The 13438-nt window shown below is 38.2% G+C and overlaps 1 protein-coding gene across 7 annotated transcripts in view; it reads right to left on the bottom strand.

The window, feature by feature from the left end:
- CCDC91 (coiled-coil domain containing 91) overlaps positions 1-13438 on the bottom strand; it is a 394145-nt gene that overhangs the window by 152181 nt on the left and 228526 nt on the right. For all 7 annotated transcript variants that reach the window (XM_025283437.3, XM_044941290.2, XM_025283433.3 and 4 more), the window contains one exon: positions 3424-3531. In XM_025283437.3, the coding sequence (XP_025139222.1) occupies positions 3424-3531 (108 nt within the window). The remainder of the gene's footprint in view (positions 1-3423; positions 3532-13438) is intronic.

Here is a 13438-nt window from a genome sequence, read left to right as displayed (position 1 = left end):
TATAATCTCCAATACTCACATTAGGTATAGCCAAAAAAAAAAAAAAAAAAAACTAAAAATTTAGACCCTATAGGATTCATAAAGAACAATGGACAAGAAACCCTGGCCCTAAACCCTGAAAAGTAAATCACGGTAAATTAAAAAGCAAATCCAATCTCCACAGCAGAGATACTTACTGAATCTATTCATTGAGATTTTAGAATTGCTACACAGTAATGCTAGCTATGCATCTCTGATTCATCTTTCCTTCTGAGAGCATTCACAGTATACACCCTGCCCTTTATCTCACTACTGTATACCAGATCTGTTGGTGGTAAACAACATATATTTTAGTTCCTAGTTCTTCAGGTCAAAAGGGACTATATGTCTAACCCTGATGATGTAGAGACTACAGCACATCATTTCCCACCTATCACTCAAATATCCTGGACTTTTGAGCATGAGACTATCACTTACCAACAGCCAGACATCTGGGACTGTGATGTCAAGTGTGCCTTAGGAGGCATCACTGCAAACAAAGCTAGTGGAGCTGATGGAATTCCAGCTTAAGCTAATACAAATCCTAAGAGATGATGCTATTAAAGTGATGCACTCAATATGCCAGCAAATATGGAAGACTCAGCAGTGGCCACAGGACTGGAAAAAGGTAAGTTTTCATTTCAACCCCAAAGATTGAATGGGCATTCAATGGGATGGGCAATGCCAAACAATGTTCAAATTACCATATAATTGCTATCATTTCACATGCTAGCAAGATAATACTCAAAATACTTCAAGCTAGGCTTCAACAATATATGAACCAAGAACTTTCAGATATACAAGCTGGATTTAGAAAAGGCAGAAGAACCAGAAATTAAATTGCCAACATCTGTTGGATCATAGAAAAAGTAAGGGAATTCTAGAAAAACATCTACTTCTGCTTCATTGACTAAAGTCTTTGACTGTGTGGATCACAACAAACTGAAAAATTCTTAAAGAGATGGAAATATCAGATCACCTTACCCACCTCCTAAGAAACATGTATGCAGGTCATGCAGCAACAGTTAGAACTGCACATGGAACAACACACGGGTTCAAAATCGGGAAAGGGCGACACCAAGTCTGTATACTGTCTCCCTGCTTATTTAACTTATATGTGGAGTACATCATGGAAAATGCTGAGCTGGATGAAGCACAAGTTGGAATAAAGATTGCTGGGAGAAATATCAATGACCTCAGATATGTAGATGATACTACTTTAATGGCAGAAAGTCAAGAGAAACTAAAGAGCCTTTTGATGAAAGTGAAAGAAGAAAGTGGAAAAGCTGGCTTAAAACTCACCATTCAAAAAACAAAGATCATGGCATCCGGTCCCATCACTTCATGGCAAACAGATGAGAAATTAAGGGAAACAGTGACAAACTTTATTTTCTTGGGCTCTAAAATCAAAGCAGATGGTGACTGCAGCCATGATATTAAAAGATGATTGATCCTTAGAAGAAAAGTTATGACCACCCTAGACAGCATGTTAAAAAGCAGAGATATCACTTTGCCAACAAAGGTCCATATAGTCAAAACTATAGTTTTTCCAGTAGTCATGCACAGATGTGAGAGATGGACCATAAAGAAGGTCGAGCACCAAAGAATTGATGCTTTCAAATTGTAATCCTGGAAAATTCTCTTGAGAGTCCCTTGGACAGCAAGGAGATCAAACCAGTCAATCCTAAAGGAAATCAGTCCTTCATATTCAGTGGAAGGACCAATTGATGCTGAAGCTGAAGCTCCAATACTTTGGCTACCTGATAGGAAGATCTGCCTCACTGGAAAAAACCTTGATGCTGGGAAATATTGAGAATAAGAGAAGTGGGTGACAGAGGACGAGATAGTTGGATGTCATCATCGACTCAAAGGACATGAGTTTGAGCAAACTCGGGGAGATAGTGATGGACAGACAGGTAAGGAAGTCTGGCATGCTGCAGTCCATGGGATCACAAGGAGTCAGACACAACTGAGCAACTGAACAACAACAACAATATCTGGATAGAACCTTCAGATTTTCTCCCATATGGGCAGGTTAAGAAATTTTACCTGAGAGATGAAGGCTGGAAATATCTGGCAACCTAAAGAGCAGACCATGGTATACCAGGGCTGCTTATCAAAGATTTTCTGCCCTCTCCCTCTCCCTACTCCAGATTCAGAGTAGGGTTTCACTCCCTGACCCCAAGATGACTGCGGGCACTGCAGATACAAGTTGGGAGTAGAAGTGTCATTTCCAGTCCAGAATGTTGAAATACCAGAAGGAAATCTGACTTTTTCTTTTTTTTTTAACTCTACCAGGTAACATTCCACAACTGAACTGTTTTATCAGACTAGTTTCCATCATGAGGACATCATGACACTGAGCCCTCAAAGCAGCCTCAGTGTATACAGAGAATTGGCTAAGATATAAATCTTCGCTGTCTGAAGTCAGGGAGTTTAAGGCATAAAATGGCCTGGCCTGGCCTGGCTAATACATGCCTTATGCTGTTTTACAGTTCTGTAACCTCCTCTTCTCTGTGATTTTTCTGTACATTTATACAGACATATCCTTTTTATCTCTGACAACCTGGTATTCTACCAGCCAAGAGAGTGCAATTGTTTTTTATTAAATTTATAAAATTTGCCATGCATTTCCTATTCTAAACCACTTATTAAAATGACCCTGAAAATACTGAACCAAACTGACCCCAATCTTGGGGACTAAGTGGCATGTTTATAAATCTTTGTTTAAATTCTAGATCTAAATTTTCTATTAGTATATTTTCTTCCTGTAATACGAAATAGGTCTTTTACATAAGGTTGATTTTATTTTCACCTATCAAGCCTCAAGTTATTCAAAAGTGTAGCTGGGAACTTCTTGCACATATTATTTATACTACGACACATACATACAGGCTTTTCAATTGACTATTTCATGTAAATGTACTTATCATGTCTGCAATGCTTTCTAAGACATTAATCAAGAAGAAACAAAAAAATCACGAGAAAATATCAAAATAGAAATAAATTCATATAAGCAATGAAAGGTAAATCAAACACAAATAAGTACTTAAATTCAAATATATTTATAAATCTTATACCACAAATTATTTCACATGCCATAATACATTTACAGTCATCTCTTTTGCTTTTGCTATTTGATAAATAATATGATACTCCAGAAATCAGCATAAGAATTAGCATTAATTTGGGGAATATTCACATAATTTAGGCCTTTAGTCCTATTTTTAGTCTATCATAAAATTCTCAAATTTTAACATTGATTTTACATCAGCAGATTTTTTTTTCTCCAAAATACATCAAGGAAAGTAAATGGCATGAAAGTGAATAAACAGTTCTAGAGCTCTCAGGGGAAGAGAGTCAGAAGAAAAGTACGAATATATAATGGATGTGCAATCTTATTACCTGAGTATTTAACAACTCTTCACACTTGTGTGCTTGTTTCTCAATTGCAGAAATGTACTGCTTTTCAATAGCTTCTACTTGTTGCTTAACTGAAGACTGTAGTAGTGCCTAAAAACAAGCAAAAATGTTATTTGGATCACAGACAAAACTTGGAATCTACTATTGGCATGATAAATTTTTTTTGACAGATGTACATGTCTGAAATATGATCTTCTGCATTACAAAATACACATTTGCGAATATTAAAGTACATTCATATATAACACTACTTTAAGCTTTTGGTTTTAGGTTTTCCTATTGCCCAAACTACAGTTTTTTGGCTCATTTTCCTTCCACACACCTTCTTGTTAAAAAGGCCAAGTCACAGAAGATGATAAAGAGAGTGAGCAGTTCTGTTAAATATAAATTCAGTTTAGCAAAGACCACACAAGATGAGAAGCATATGAAAGCTGCTGAAGAAAAAAAGAAAAGAGAAAAAAAACCAGACATATTTCACTGGCTGACAAAACTCCACATCCTCTCGGCACACTGTAATATCCCATGGGCCAAGCATGATCTTCAAGACCACAAGTCAAGTAAAAGCAGATGGAAACTCTGAGCAGTTTCAATCATGAAAAAAACTGCCCCCTAGGAAGTGCACGCCCCTAATGTGAAAAGGTGTAAGGCAAAGTGTGGATGGCAGAATCTCAAGGCAGTATTCATAAGAAGTAATAAAATGTGGGAGACTAGACAAACGCAAGTGGACAGTGTAAACACTGGAACCTCAGTCACTTAAATATAAAGATGTTAACACTGTTCTAAGGGAAGCCAAATCAGCAATGGAAGACGTTCCACCCACTTACTTCCTTATTGGCGACGCTTAGAATATTATCATCTTTCCTTTTTTTTTAAGGCATTATACATTATAGTTAATGTGCTCTCGATATTATCTTACATGCTATTTATAAATCCTGAATCATTCTAAAATATTCACTTCACCATATGCATAAGAACTCTTCAGCAAATATTCTATTTTTGAAGGTCTATCTGGATAATAAACTACTCATAATCAAAATAGTAAGTTGAAACAGACACATGTCTTATAGAAAACAGACCTTTGGCACATTTACCAAGAAAAGAAAAATATGCCAAATCTCTTAAATAATCTCTGTTTTGAAATAGACTTACTTGGTTGGAAACAACATGCATTAAGAGGCTAAATAAATATGCATGTATTTTTAAAAACTGAGACAAAAATATTTTTGAAACCTCTGGATAAGTCTCAAATCTTCAAATAATTAACTTTCTCTTGCAAATGTTAAACTGTCTCATGATGCTTCTACTCCTATAATTCAACAGTCATCACTCTGAAGCTGCAGAATTACCAGTGAGTTGGTAAAGGAAAATAAAGCTCTGACTGCAGTTTCACCAACATGAAAAGAACGGCTTTAACAGCACTGCTTAAGGTTTTCATTTATGTATTATGTCTTCTAAAGAATCCATAATGATAATTTATTAAAAAAATTAAAATTTAAACTGGCTAGACAATGTAAAGCTCCTATTTACCTTTGGTACAATATAATACTATTTTTGGACTTCAGAAAATTTAAAGGTTGGTAGATTTATGGCCAGTTCTCTTGGGTTACATTCATGGCATCTTTTGTAGAAAGAAAAATGTCATTCTCTAGGGGGACTTGGGTTATGGCAGAACTGTTTTGCTTAATGGAAAGGATTGTTTTCACTTCCATATTTGCTGATACCAAATAATCCCAGTTTTAATACCAAGTTGTTATTTTTTAGTAAATTATATCCTTTAGAGAGACAGGTAAATTAATGAAATAAAGTAATACTTCCTTATCATAATTAAGAAACACAAATGAACAGTACTTCCTCCTTTGGTGATTAATTTGTAAACTACATACTCATTTGCTACCAAACTTCAAGGAAGTAAGCACCCTAGGATAATGAATCATGTAAAGGCTAAACTGTAATTATGGGACATGGAAAAAAGCTTTGCACAAATGACCAGCTTTTCACATAGTTCAAGCCTCTCATCTTAGCCCCATTCAGTTACTTAAATGTATCCATCTATAAAAGGACACCAAGGCAAGTAACAGGAACAGAAAGATTTAAAAAGTCAGTCCTCATTGAGTTCATTCTATTGTTGAACAGAAACATTCTCCAGAAAACAGAAGGTGCACAGTGATTATCAGAGATAGAAAATTTGCCCAAGGCCTGCCTGTAAGGCTGATTGCTATTCACAGAGAACATTAAATAAAGAAGACTAGCTGGACTTAAAGAGTGGAGGCAGATAGAATGGCAGAAAATGTAGAAAAGTAGGCAGGTGCCATATACTAAAAATCTTTGTATTGCCACAACAAGATTTTTTTTTTAAGTGGGACTATAATACTGAATGCAGAGTCGGACATGACTGAGCGACTGAATTGAACTGAACTGATAATACTGAACTTCCTAGTTGTGCATTCCAGTCCCCTATAATGAAAAGGACATCTTTTTTGGGCGTTAGTTCTAAAAGGTCTTGTGGGTCCTCATAGAACCATTCAACTTCAGCTTCTTCACCATTAATTGGTCAGAGCATAGACTTGGACTACCATGATACTGAATGATTTGCCTTGGAAATGAAGAGAGATCATTCTGTCATTTTTGAGATTGCATCCAAGTACTGCATTTCAGACTCTTTTGTTGACTGTGATGGCTACTCCATTTTTTCTAAGGGATTCCTGCCCACAGTAGTAGATATAATGGTCATCTGAGTTAAATTCATCCATTCCAGTCCATCTTAGTTTGCTGACTCCTAGAAGGCAGATGTTCACTCTTGCCATCTCCTGTTTGACCATTTCCAATGTGCCTTGTTTCATGGATGTAACATTCCAGGTTCGTATGCAGTATCGCTCTTTACAGCATCAGATCTTGCTTCTATCACCAGTCCCATCCACAAGTGGGTGCTGTTTTTGCTTTGGCTCCATCCCTTCATTCTTTCTGAAGTTATTTCTCCACTGATCTCCAGTAGGATATTGGGCACCTACTGACCTGGGGAGTTCATCTTTCAGTGTCCTATCTTTTTGCTTTTTCATACTGTTTATGGGGTTCTCAAGGAAAGAATACTGAAGGTGTTTTGCCATTCCGTTCTCCAGTGGACCACATTCTGTCAGACCTCTCCACCATGACCCGTCTGTCTTGGGTGGCCCACACACATGGCTAATGCAAAAGTAGGAGGTCAAGAAACACCTGGAGTAACAGGCAACTTTGGCCTTGGAGTACAGAATGAAGCAGGGCAAAGGTGAACAGAGTTTTGCCAAGAGAGTGCACTGGTCATAGCAAACACCCTCTTGCAACAACACAAGAGAAGACTCTACACATGGACATCACCAAATGGTCAACACTGAAATCAGACTGATTGTATTCTTTGCAGCCAAAGATAGAGAAGCTCTTATACAGTCAGCAAAAACAAAACCTGGAGCTGACTGTGGCTCAGATCATGAACTCCTTATTGACTGATTTAGACTTAAATTGAAGAAAGTAGAGAAAATCACTAGATCATTCAGGTATGACCTAATCAAATCCCTTGTGATTATACAGTGGATGTGACAAACAGATTTAAGGGACTAGATCTGATAGAGTGCCTGATGAACTATGGACAGAGGTTCTTGACATTGTACAGGGGTCATGAAGATCTTTTTCATACAGTTCTTCTGTGTATTCTTGTCACCTCTTCTTAATATCTTCTGCTTCTGTTAGGTGCATACCATTTCTGTCCTTTATTGAGCCAATCTTTGCATGAAATGTTCCCTTGGTATCTCTAATTTTCTTGAAGAGATCTCTAGTCTTTCCCATTCTATTGTTTTCCTCTGTTTCTTTGCACTGATCACTGAGGAAGGCTTTCTTATCTCTCCTTGATATTCAAATGGGTTTATCTTTCCTTTTCTCCTTTGCTTTTCACATCTATTGTAAGGCTTCCTCAGACAGCCAGTTTGCTTTTTTGCCTTTCCTTTTCTTGGAAATGGTCTTGATCCATGTCTCCTGTACAATGTCAAGAACCTCTGTCCATAGTTCTTCAGGTACTCTATCAGATCTAGTGAGTGTGATCACTCACTTAGAGCCAGACATCCTAGAATGTGAAGTCAAGTGGGCCTTAGAAGTATCACTACAAACAAAGCTAGTGGAGGAGATGGAATCCAGTTGAGCTATTTCAAATCCTAAAAGATGAAGTTGTGAAAGTGCTGGACTCAATATGTCAGCAAATTTGGAAAACTCAGCAGTGGCTACAGGACTGGAAAAGGTCAGTATTCATTCCAATCCCTAAGAAAGGCAATGACAAAGAATGATCAAACTACTGTACAACTGCACTCATCTCACATGCTAGTGAAGTAATGCTCAAAATTCTATAAGCCAGGCTTCAGCAATACGTGAACTGTGAACTTGCAGATGTTCAAGCTGGTTTTAGAAAAGCCAGAGGAACCAGAGATCAAATTGCCCACATCCGCTGGATCATCAAAACAGGAAAAGAGTTCCAAAAAAATGTCTATTTCTGCTTTATTGACTTTGCCAAAGCCTTTGACTGTGTGGATCACAATATACTGTGGAAAATTCTGAAAGAGATGGGAATACCAGACCACCTGACCTGCCTCTTGAGAAACCTATATGCAGGTCAGGAAGCAACAGTTAGAACTGGACATGGAACAACAGATTGGTTCCAAATAGGAAAAGGAATACATCAAGACTGTATATTGTCACCCTGCTTATTTAACTTAGATGCAGAGTACATCATGAGAAATACTGGGCTGGAAGAAGCACAAGCTGGAATCAAGACTACTAGGACAAATATCAATAACCTCAGATATGCAGATGATACCACCCTTGTGGCAGAGAGTGAAGAACTAAAGAGCCTCTTGATGAAAGTGAAAGAGGAGAGTGAAAAAGTTGGCTTAAAGCTCAACATTCAGAAAATGAAGATAATGGCATCCGGTCCCATCCCTTCATGGGAAATAGATGGGGAAACAGTGGCAGACTTTATTTTGGGGGGCTCCAAAATCACTGCAGATGGTAACTACAGCCATGAAATTAAAAGATGCTTACTCCTTGGAAGGAAAGTTATGACCAACGTAGACAGCATATTTAAAAGCAGAGACATTACTTTGCAAGCATAGTCAAGGCTATGGTTTTTCCAGTAGTCATATATGGATGTGAGAGTTGTACTATAAAGAAAGCTGAGCGCAGAAGAATTGATGCTTCTGAAGTGTGGTGTTGGAAAAGACTCTTTAGAGTCCCTTGGAATGCAAGGAGATCCAACCAGTCCATTCTAAAGGAGATCAGTCCTGGGTGTTCATTGGAAGGACTGATGCTGAAGCTGAAGTTCCAATACTTTGGCCACCTGATGTGAAGAGCTGACTCATTGGAAAAGACCCTGATGCTGGAAAAGATTGAGAGTAGGAGGAGAAGGGGACGACAGAGGATGAGATGGTTGGATGGCATCACCGACTCAATGGTCATGAGTTTGGGTAAACTCTGGGAGTTGGTGATGGACAGAGGCCTGGCGTGCTGTGGTCCATTGGGTTGCAAAGAGTTGGACACAGCTGAGCGACTGAACTGACTGACTGATAATGCTGAACAGTGGAATTATTATTGTCACTGTCCAAACAAAGGATGTGCTGTCCGAAAACAATCCTTCGAAGTAGAATATTAATCATTGTGGACATAAATAGTAATAAACAATGGTACTACCTACAAGGTTTTATAGCTAATTCTATCATTATATAACTGGATATTTATTCTCCTGTGTAATATACTATAATAACTACCTTACCACTTCCTGTGCACTTATGTTCAAAAATGTACATTAGTCTTAACATTTTCCTTTAATTGTTTTTTTCCTTTGTAATCGGCTCTAGAGATACCAAAGACACAAGTAACCCTTCCCTTGTGTTTAAATAACACTACAAAAATGATTCATGAATTAGTTCCTTTATCAGCTATTTTAAACTGCTCAACACAAAGCACTAAGATTTTCATTATATCTAGAGGCAGAAAAACAAAGATGCACACAAGCATTCTATAAAGAAAAAAATGATACCCAAAGCAGGGAATATTTTGTTAATTTTCAACATGTTTAGGTTTTAGCTTCAGTCTTACAAGATCCTCTGTTATCATCCTGCTGCTGCTGCTGCTAAGTCACTTCAATCATGTCCAACTCTGTGCGACCCCATAGACGGCAGCCCACCAGGCTCCCCCATCCCTGGGATTCTCCAGGCAAGAACACTGGAGTGGGTTGCCATTTCCTTCTCCAATGCATGAAAGTGAAAGTGAAAGAGAAGTCGCTCAGTCGTGTCTGACTCCTAGTGACCCCATGGACTGCAGCCCACCAGGCTCCTCCGGCCATGGGATTTTCCAGGCAAGAGCACTGGAGTGGGGTGCCATTGCCTTCTCCACTGTGGACAGGAAAACTACTGACCACACTTCTTCAAGAATAATTTTAAAGGTGTGAACAAGATCATAGATTTCATTAGAACAGGAACTATGTCACGTTTATATTCAGCTTTATATATTACACAGAGGTTTTTACAGTTATTTGTACATAGCATACACATGCAATAGCTATTTGGGGAGTGGCATTCCTTATACTGAGATTAATGTTTTAAAAATCATAGTTTTAATGATACCAATATTCATTAGAAAATTCACTAAGTTTCAAATTATAACTACCAAGGTCAGTTACCAACTTTGTTGCTGAATACATTTAATTCCTAAGAGAGATCTGAATTTTTTTTTTATTATTTTAGACTAGAAATATTTATTCTTTCTACTCCACAAGTATAAATTTTGAATAAACAAAATAGGGCATGTGAAGGATGATAAACTCCTTGAAAAAAATGTATGTTATAAATTCTTTAATGATTAGACTAGAAAATACTGATATTAAGTCAAAAACCTTGCTACACCAACCAATACCCATAAGCAGGAGACAGACTGTTTTTAATGGAACTGAGTATACACTGGAATCTAAGTGAGTGGAGAAGTTACAGTTCAAGTGGACTACTGCAAACCAAACTACAATCCACTGTACCAACAAATCCACAGAATTTCTCTTTTCCCTTGAAACAGCCCAATTCCTACAGATCTCATTCCAGCCTCATCAAATTTAATTACTTGTCCAGATTTTCAGAGCAGATGTGTCTAAAGAACCAGATGGTCTCTGAAACATTAATATCATGTTGGCATTTAGCACATAACCTTAAAAGAATACTTCATAGCTAATTTTAGTCAATAGTTAATTAATTAAAATTACTTTAAAAGTCAATCCTCTAAGTCATAATTTACAAATAGGAATAAGCTAGAGGCAAAACACAAAATAAATATCCCCAGTAAAAATTAAGCCCTAGGAAATAGGAATCTGTGATTAATTCACTGATGGATCCATTTTACCTACAATAGTACCTATGCCATGCTATGCTAAGTCGTTTCATTCGTGTCCGATTCTGTGCGACCCCATAGATGGCAGCCCACCAGGCTCCCCCGTCCCTGGGATTCTCCAGGCAAGAACACTGGAGTAGGTTTCCATTTCCTTCTCCAATGCATGAAAGTGAAGAGTGAGAGTGAAGTTGCTCAGGCTTGTCTGACTCTTCGCAACCCCATGGACTGCAGCCTATCAGGCTTCTCTGCCCCTGGGATTTTCCAGGCAAGAGTACTGGAGTGGGGTGCCATTGCCTTCTCCTAATAGAAGACAAATAACTATTGAAGGAACTGAAGAAATAAATCATGATTTCAGTATATCCAATTTGTATTATTTGCCAATTCATAGAAAAACTATTAAAACACTGATAATAACTAGGTCTGTATCTATTGTATTAGTTTAGCTTTTGGACTGAAGTAGTACACATAAATAAACTGCTATAAAGGGTCATTTGAAATCAAATACAATTTTACTTTTCTTAGGAAACTATCACAGTTTGCCTTTTTTTTTTTTTTTTTTTAACACCATAAACATTTTGTATTGGAGTATAGCCAATTAATGTTGTGGTGGTTTCAGGTGAACAGTGAAGGCACTTAGCCAGACAGTTTGCTTTTTTTAAATCTATTTCAGATCTTTTCCAATTTAACTAAAAATAAAATAAGAAAATTAAACATGGAAACCCACTCCAGTATTTCTTTCCTGGAGAATCCTATGAACAAAGGAGCCTAGCGGGATACTGTGCACAGGGTTGCACAGAGTTGGACATAACTGAAACGACTTAGCACACATAGCACAGAGCTGTTGTTCACAGTGGGCTTCACAGGTGGGGTGAGCAATAAAGAACTCGCCTACCAATGCAGGAGACATAAGAGGCGGGGATTAGATTGCTGAGTCAGGAAGGTCCCCTGGAGTAGAAAATGGCAACCCACTGCAAGACAGCGGAGTCTGGCTGGTGCAGTCTACAGGGTTACAAAGAATTGGATATAATTGAAGTGATCAAATTGCCAACATCTGCTGGATCATTGAAAAAGCAAGCGAGTTCCAGAAAAACAACTATTTTTGCTTTATTGACTATGCCAAAGCCTTTGACTGTGTGGATCACAATAAACTGTGGAAAATTCTGAAAGAGATGGGAATACCAGACCACCTGACCTGCCTCTTGAGAAACCTGTATGCAGGTCAGGAAGCAACAGTTAGAACTGGATATGGAATAACAGACTGGTTTCAAATAGGAAAAGGAGTACGTCAAGGCTGTATATTGTCACCCTGCTTATTTAATTTAGATGCAGAGTACATCATGAGAAACGCTGGGCTGGAAGAAGTACAAGCTGGAATCAAGACTGCCGGGACAAATATCAATAACCTCAGATATGCAGATGACACCACCCTTATGGCAGAAAGTGAAGAACTGAAGAGCCTCTTGATGAAAGTGGAGGAGGAGAGTGAAAAAGTTGGCTTAAAGCTCAACATTCAGAAAACAAAGATCATGGCATCTAGTCCCATCACTTCATGGGAAATAGATGGGGAACAGTGGAAACAGTGTCAGACTTTATTTTTTTGGGCTCCAAAATCACTGCAGATGGTGACTGCAGCCATGAAATTAAAAGACGCTTACTCCTTGGAAGGAAAGTTATGACCAACCTAGATAGCATATTCAAAAGCAGAGACATCACTTTGCCAACAAATGTCCGTCTAGTCAAGGCTATGGTTCTTCCTGTGGTCATGTATGGATGCGAGAGTTGGACTGTGAAGAAAGCTGAGCGCTGAAAAATTGATGCTTTTGAACTGTGGTGTTGGAGAAGACTCTTGAGAGTCCCTTGGACTGCAAGTAGATCCAACCAGTCCATTCTAAAGGAGATCAGCCCTGGGTGTTCTTTGGAAGGAACAATGCTGAAGCTGAAACTCCAGTACTTTGGCCACCTCATGCGAAGAGTTGATTCATTGGAAAAGAAAGACTCTGATGCTGGGAGGGATTGGGCAGGAGGAAAAGGGGATGACAAAGGATGACATGGCTGGATGGCATCACCTACTCGATGGATGTGAGTTTGAGTGAACTCGGGGGATGGTGATGGACAGGGAGGCCCAGCGTACTGCGATTCATGGGGTCGCAAAGAGTCGGACATGACTGAGCGACTGAACTGAACTAACAACTGAACAACAATAATTATTCATTAAAGCTTTATTTATTCAACTAATATTTACTGAATGCATGCTTTATTCCCAACATTGTTCTAGGCACCAGGGATGCACACCCAACAAGAGAGATGAGAGCCTGACTCTCCTCAATTCACATTGTAGATAAGGAAAATGGGGAAGACAAAGAAGATTGAAGGTAGACAATAAACAAATATTTCTGATGGTGTTACATGCTGTAAAGAAAATTAAAAAGGGCAAAAGGAACAGAATAATGGGGGAGAAACTTTTCAGAGGAGGAAGTCAAGAACTCTCTTAGGAAGTCACAAATGAGGAAGAAAAAAACTCAGTTTTATTTTGAATCTGAGGGAAGAACATTTCCAACAAAGAAAAATGTCCAAAGTTTTATCATGGGAATAAAGGCTGATAAATTGT

Source organism: Bubalus bubalis, chromosome 4 (genome assembly GCF_019923935.1).
Source record: "Bubalus bubalis isolate 160015118507 breed Murrah chromosome 4, NDDB_SH_1, whole genome shotgun sequence".
Lineage (NCBI taxonomy): Eukaryota > Metazoa > Chordata > Mammalia > Artiodactyla > Bovidae > Bubalus > Bubalus bubalis.
Note: the sequence above shows the minus strand (reverse complement) of the source record. Positions and strands in the feature narration are given on the sequence as shown.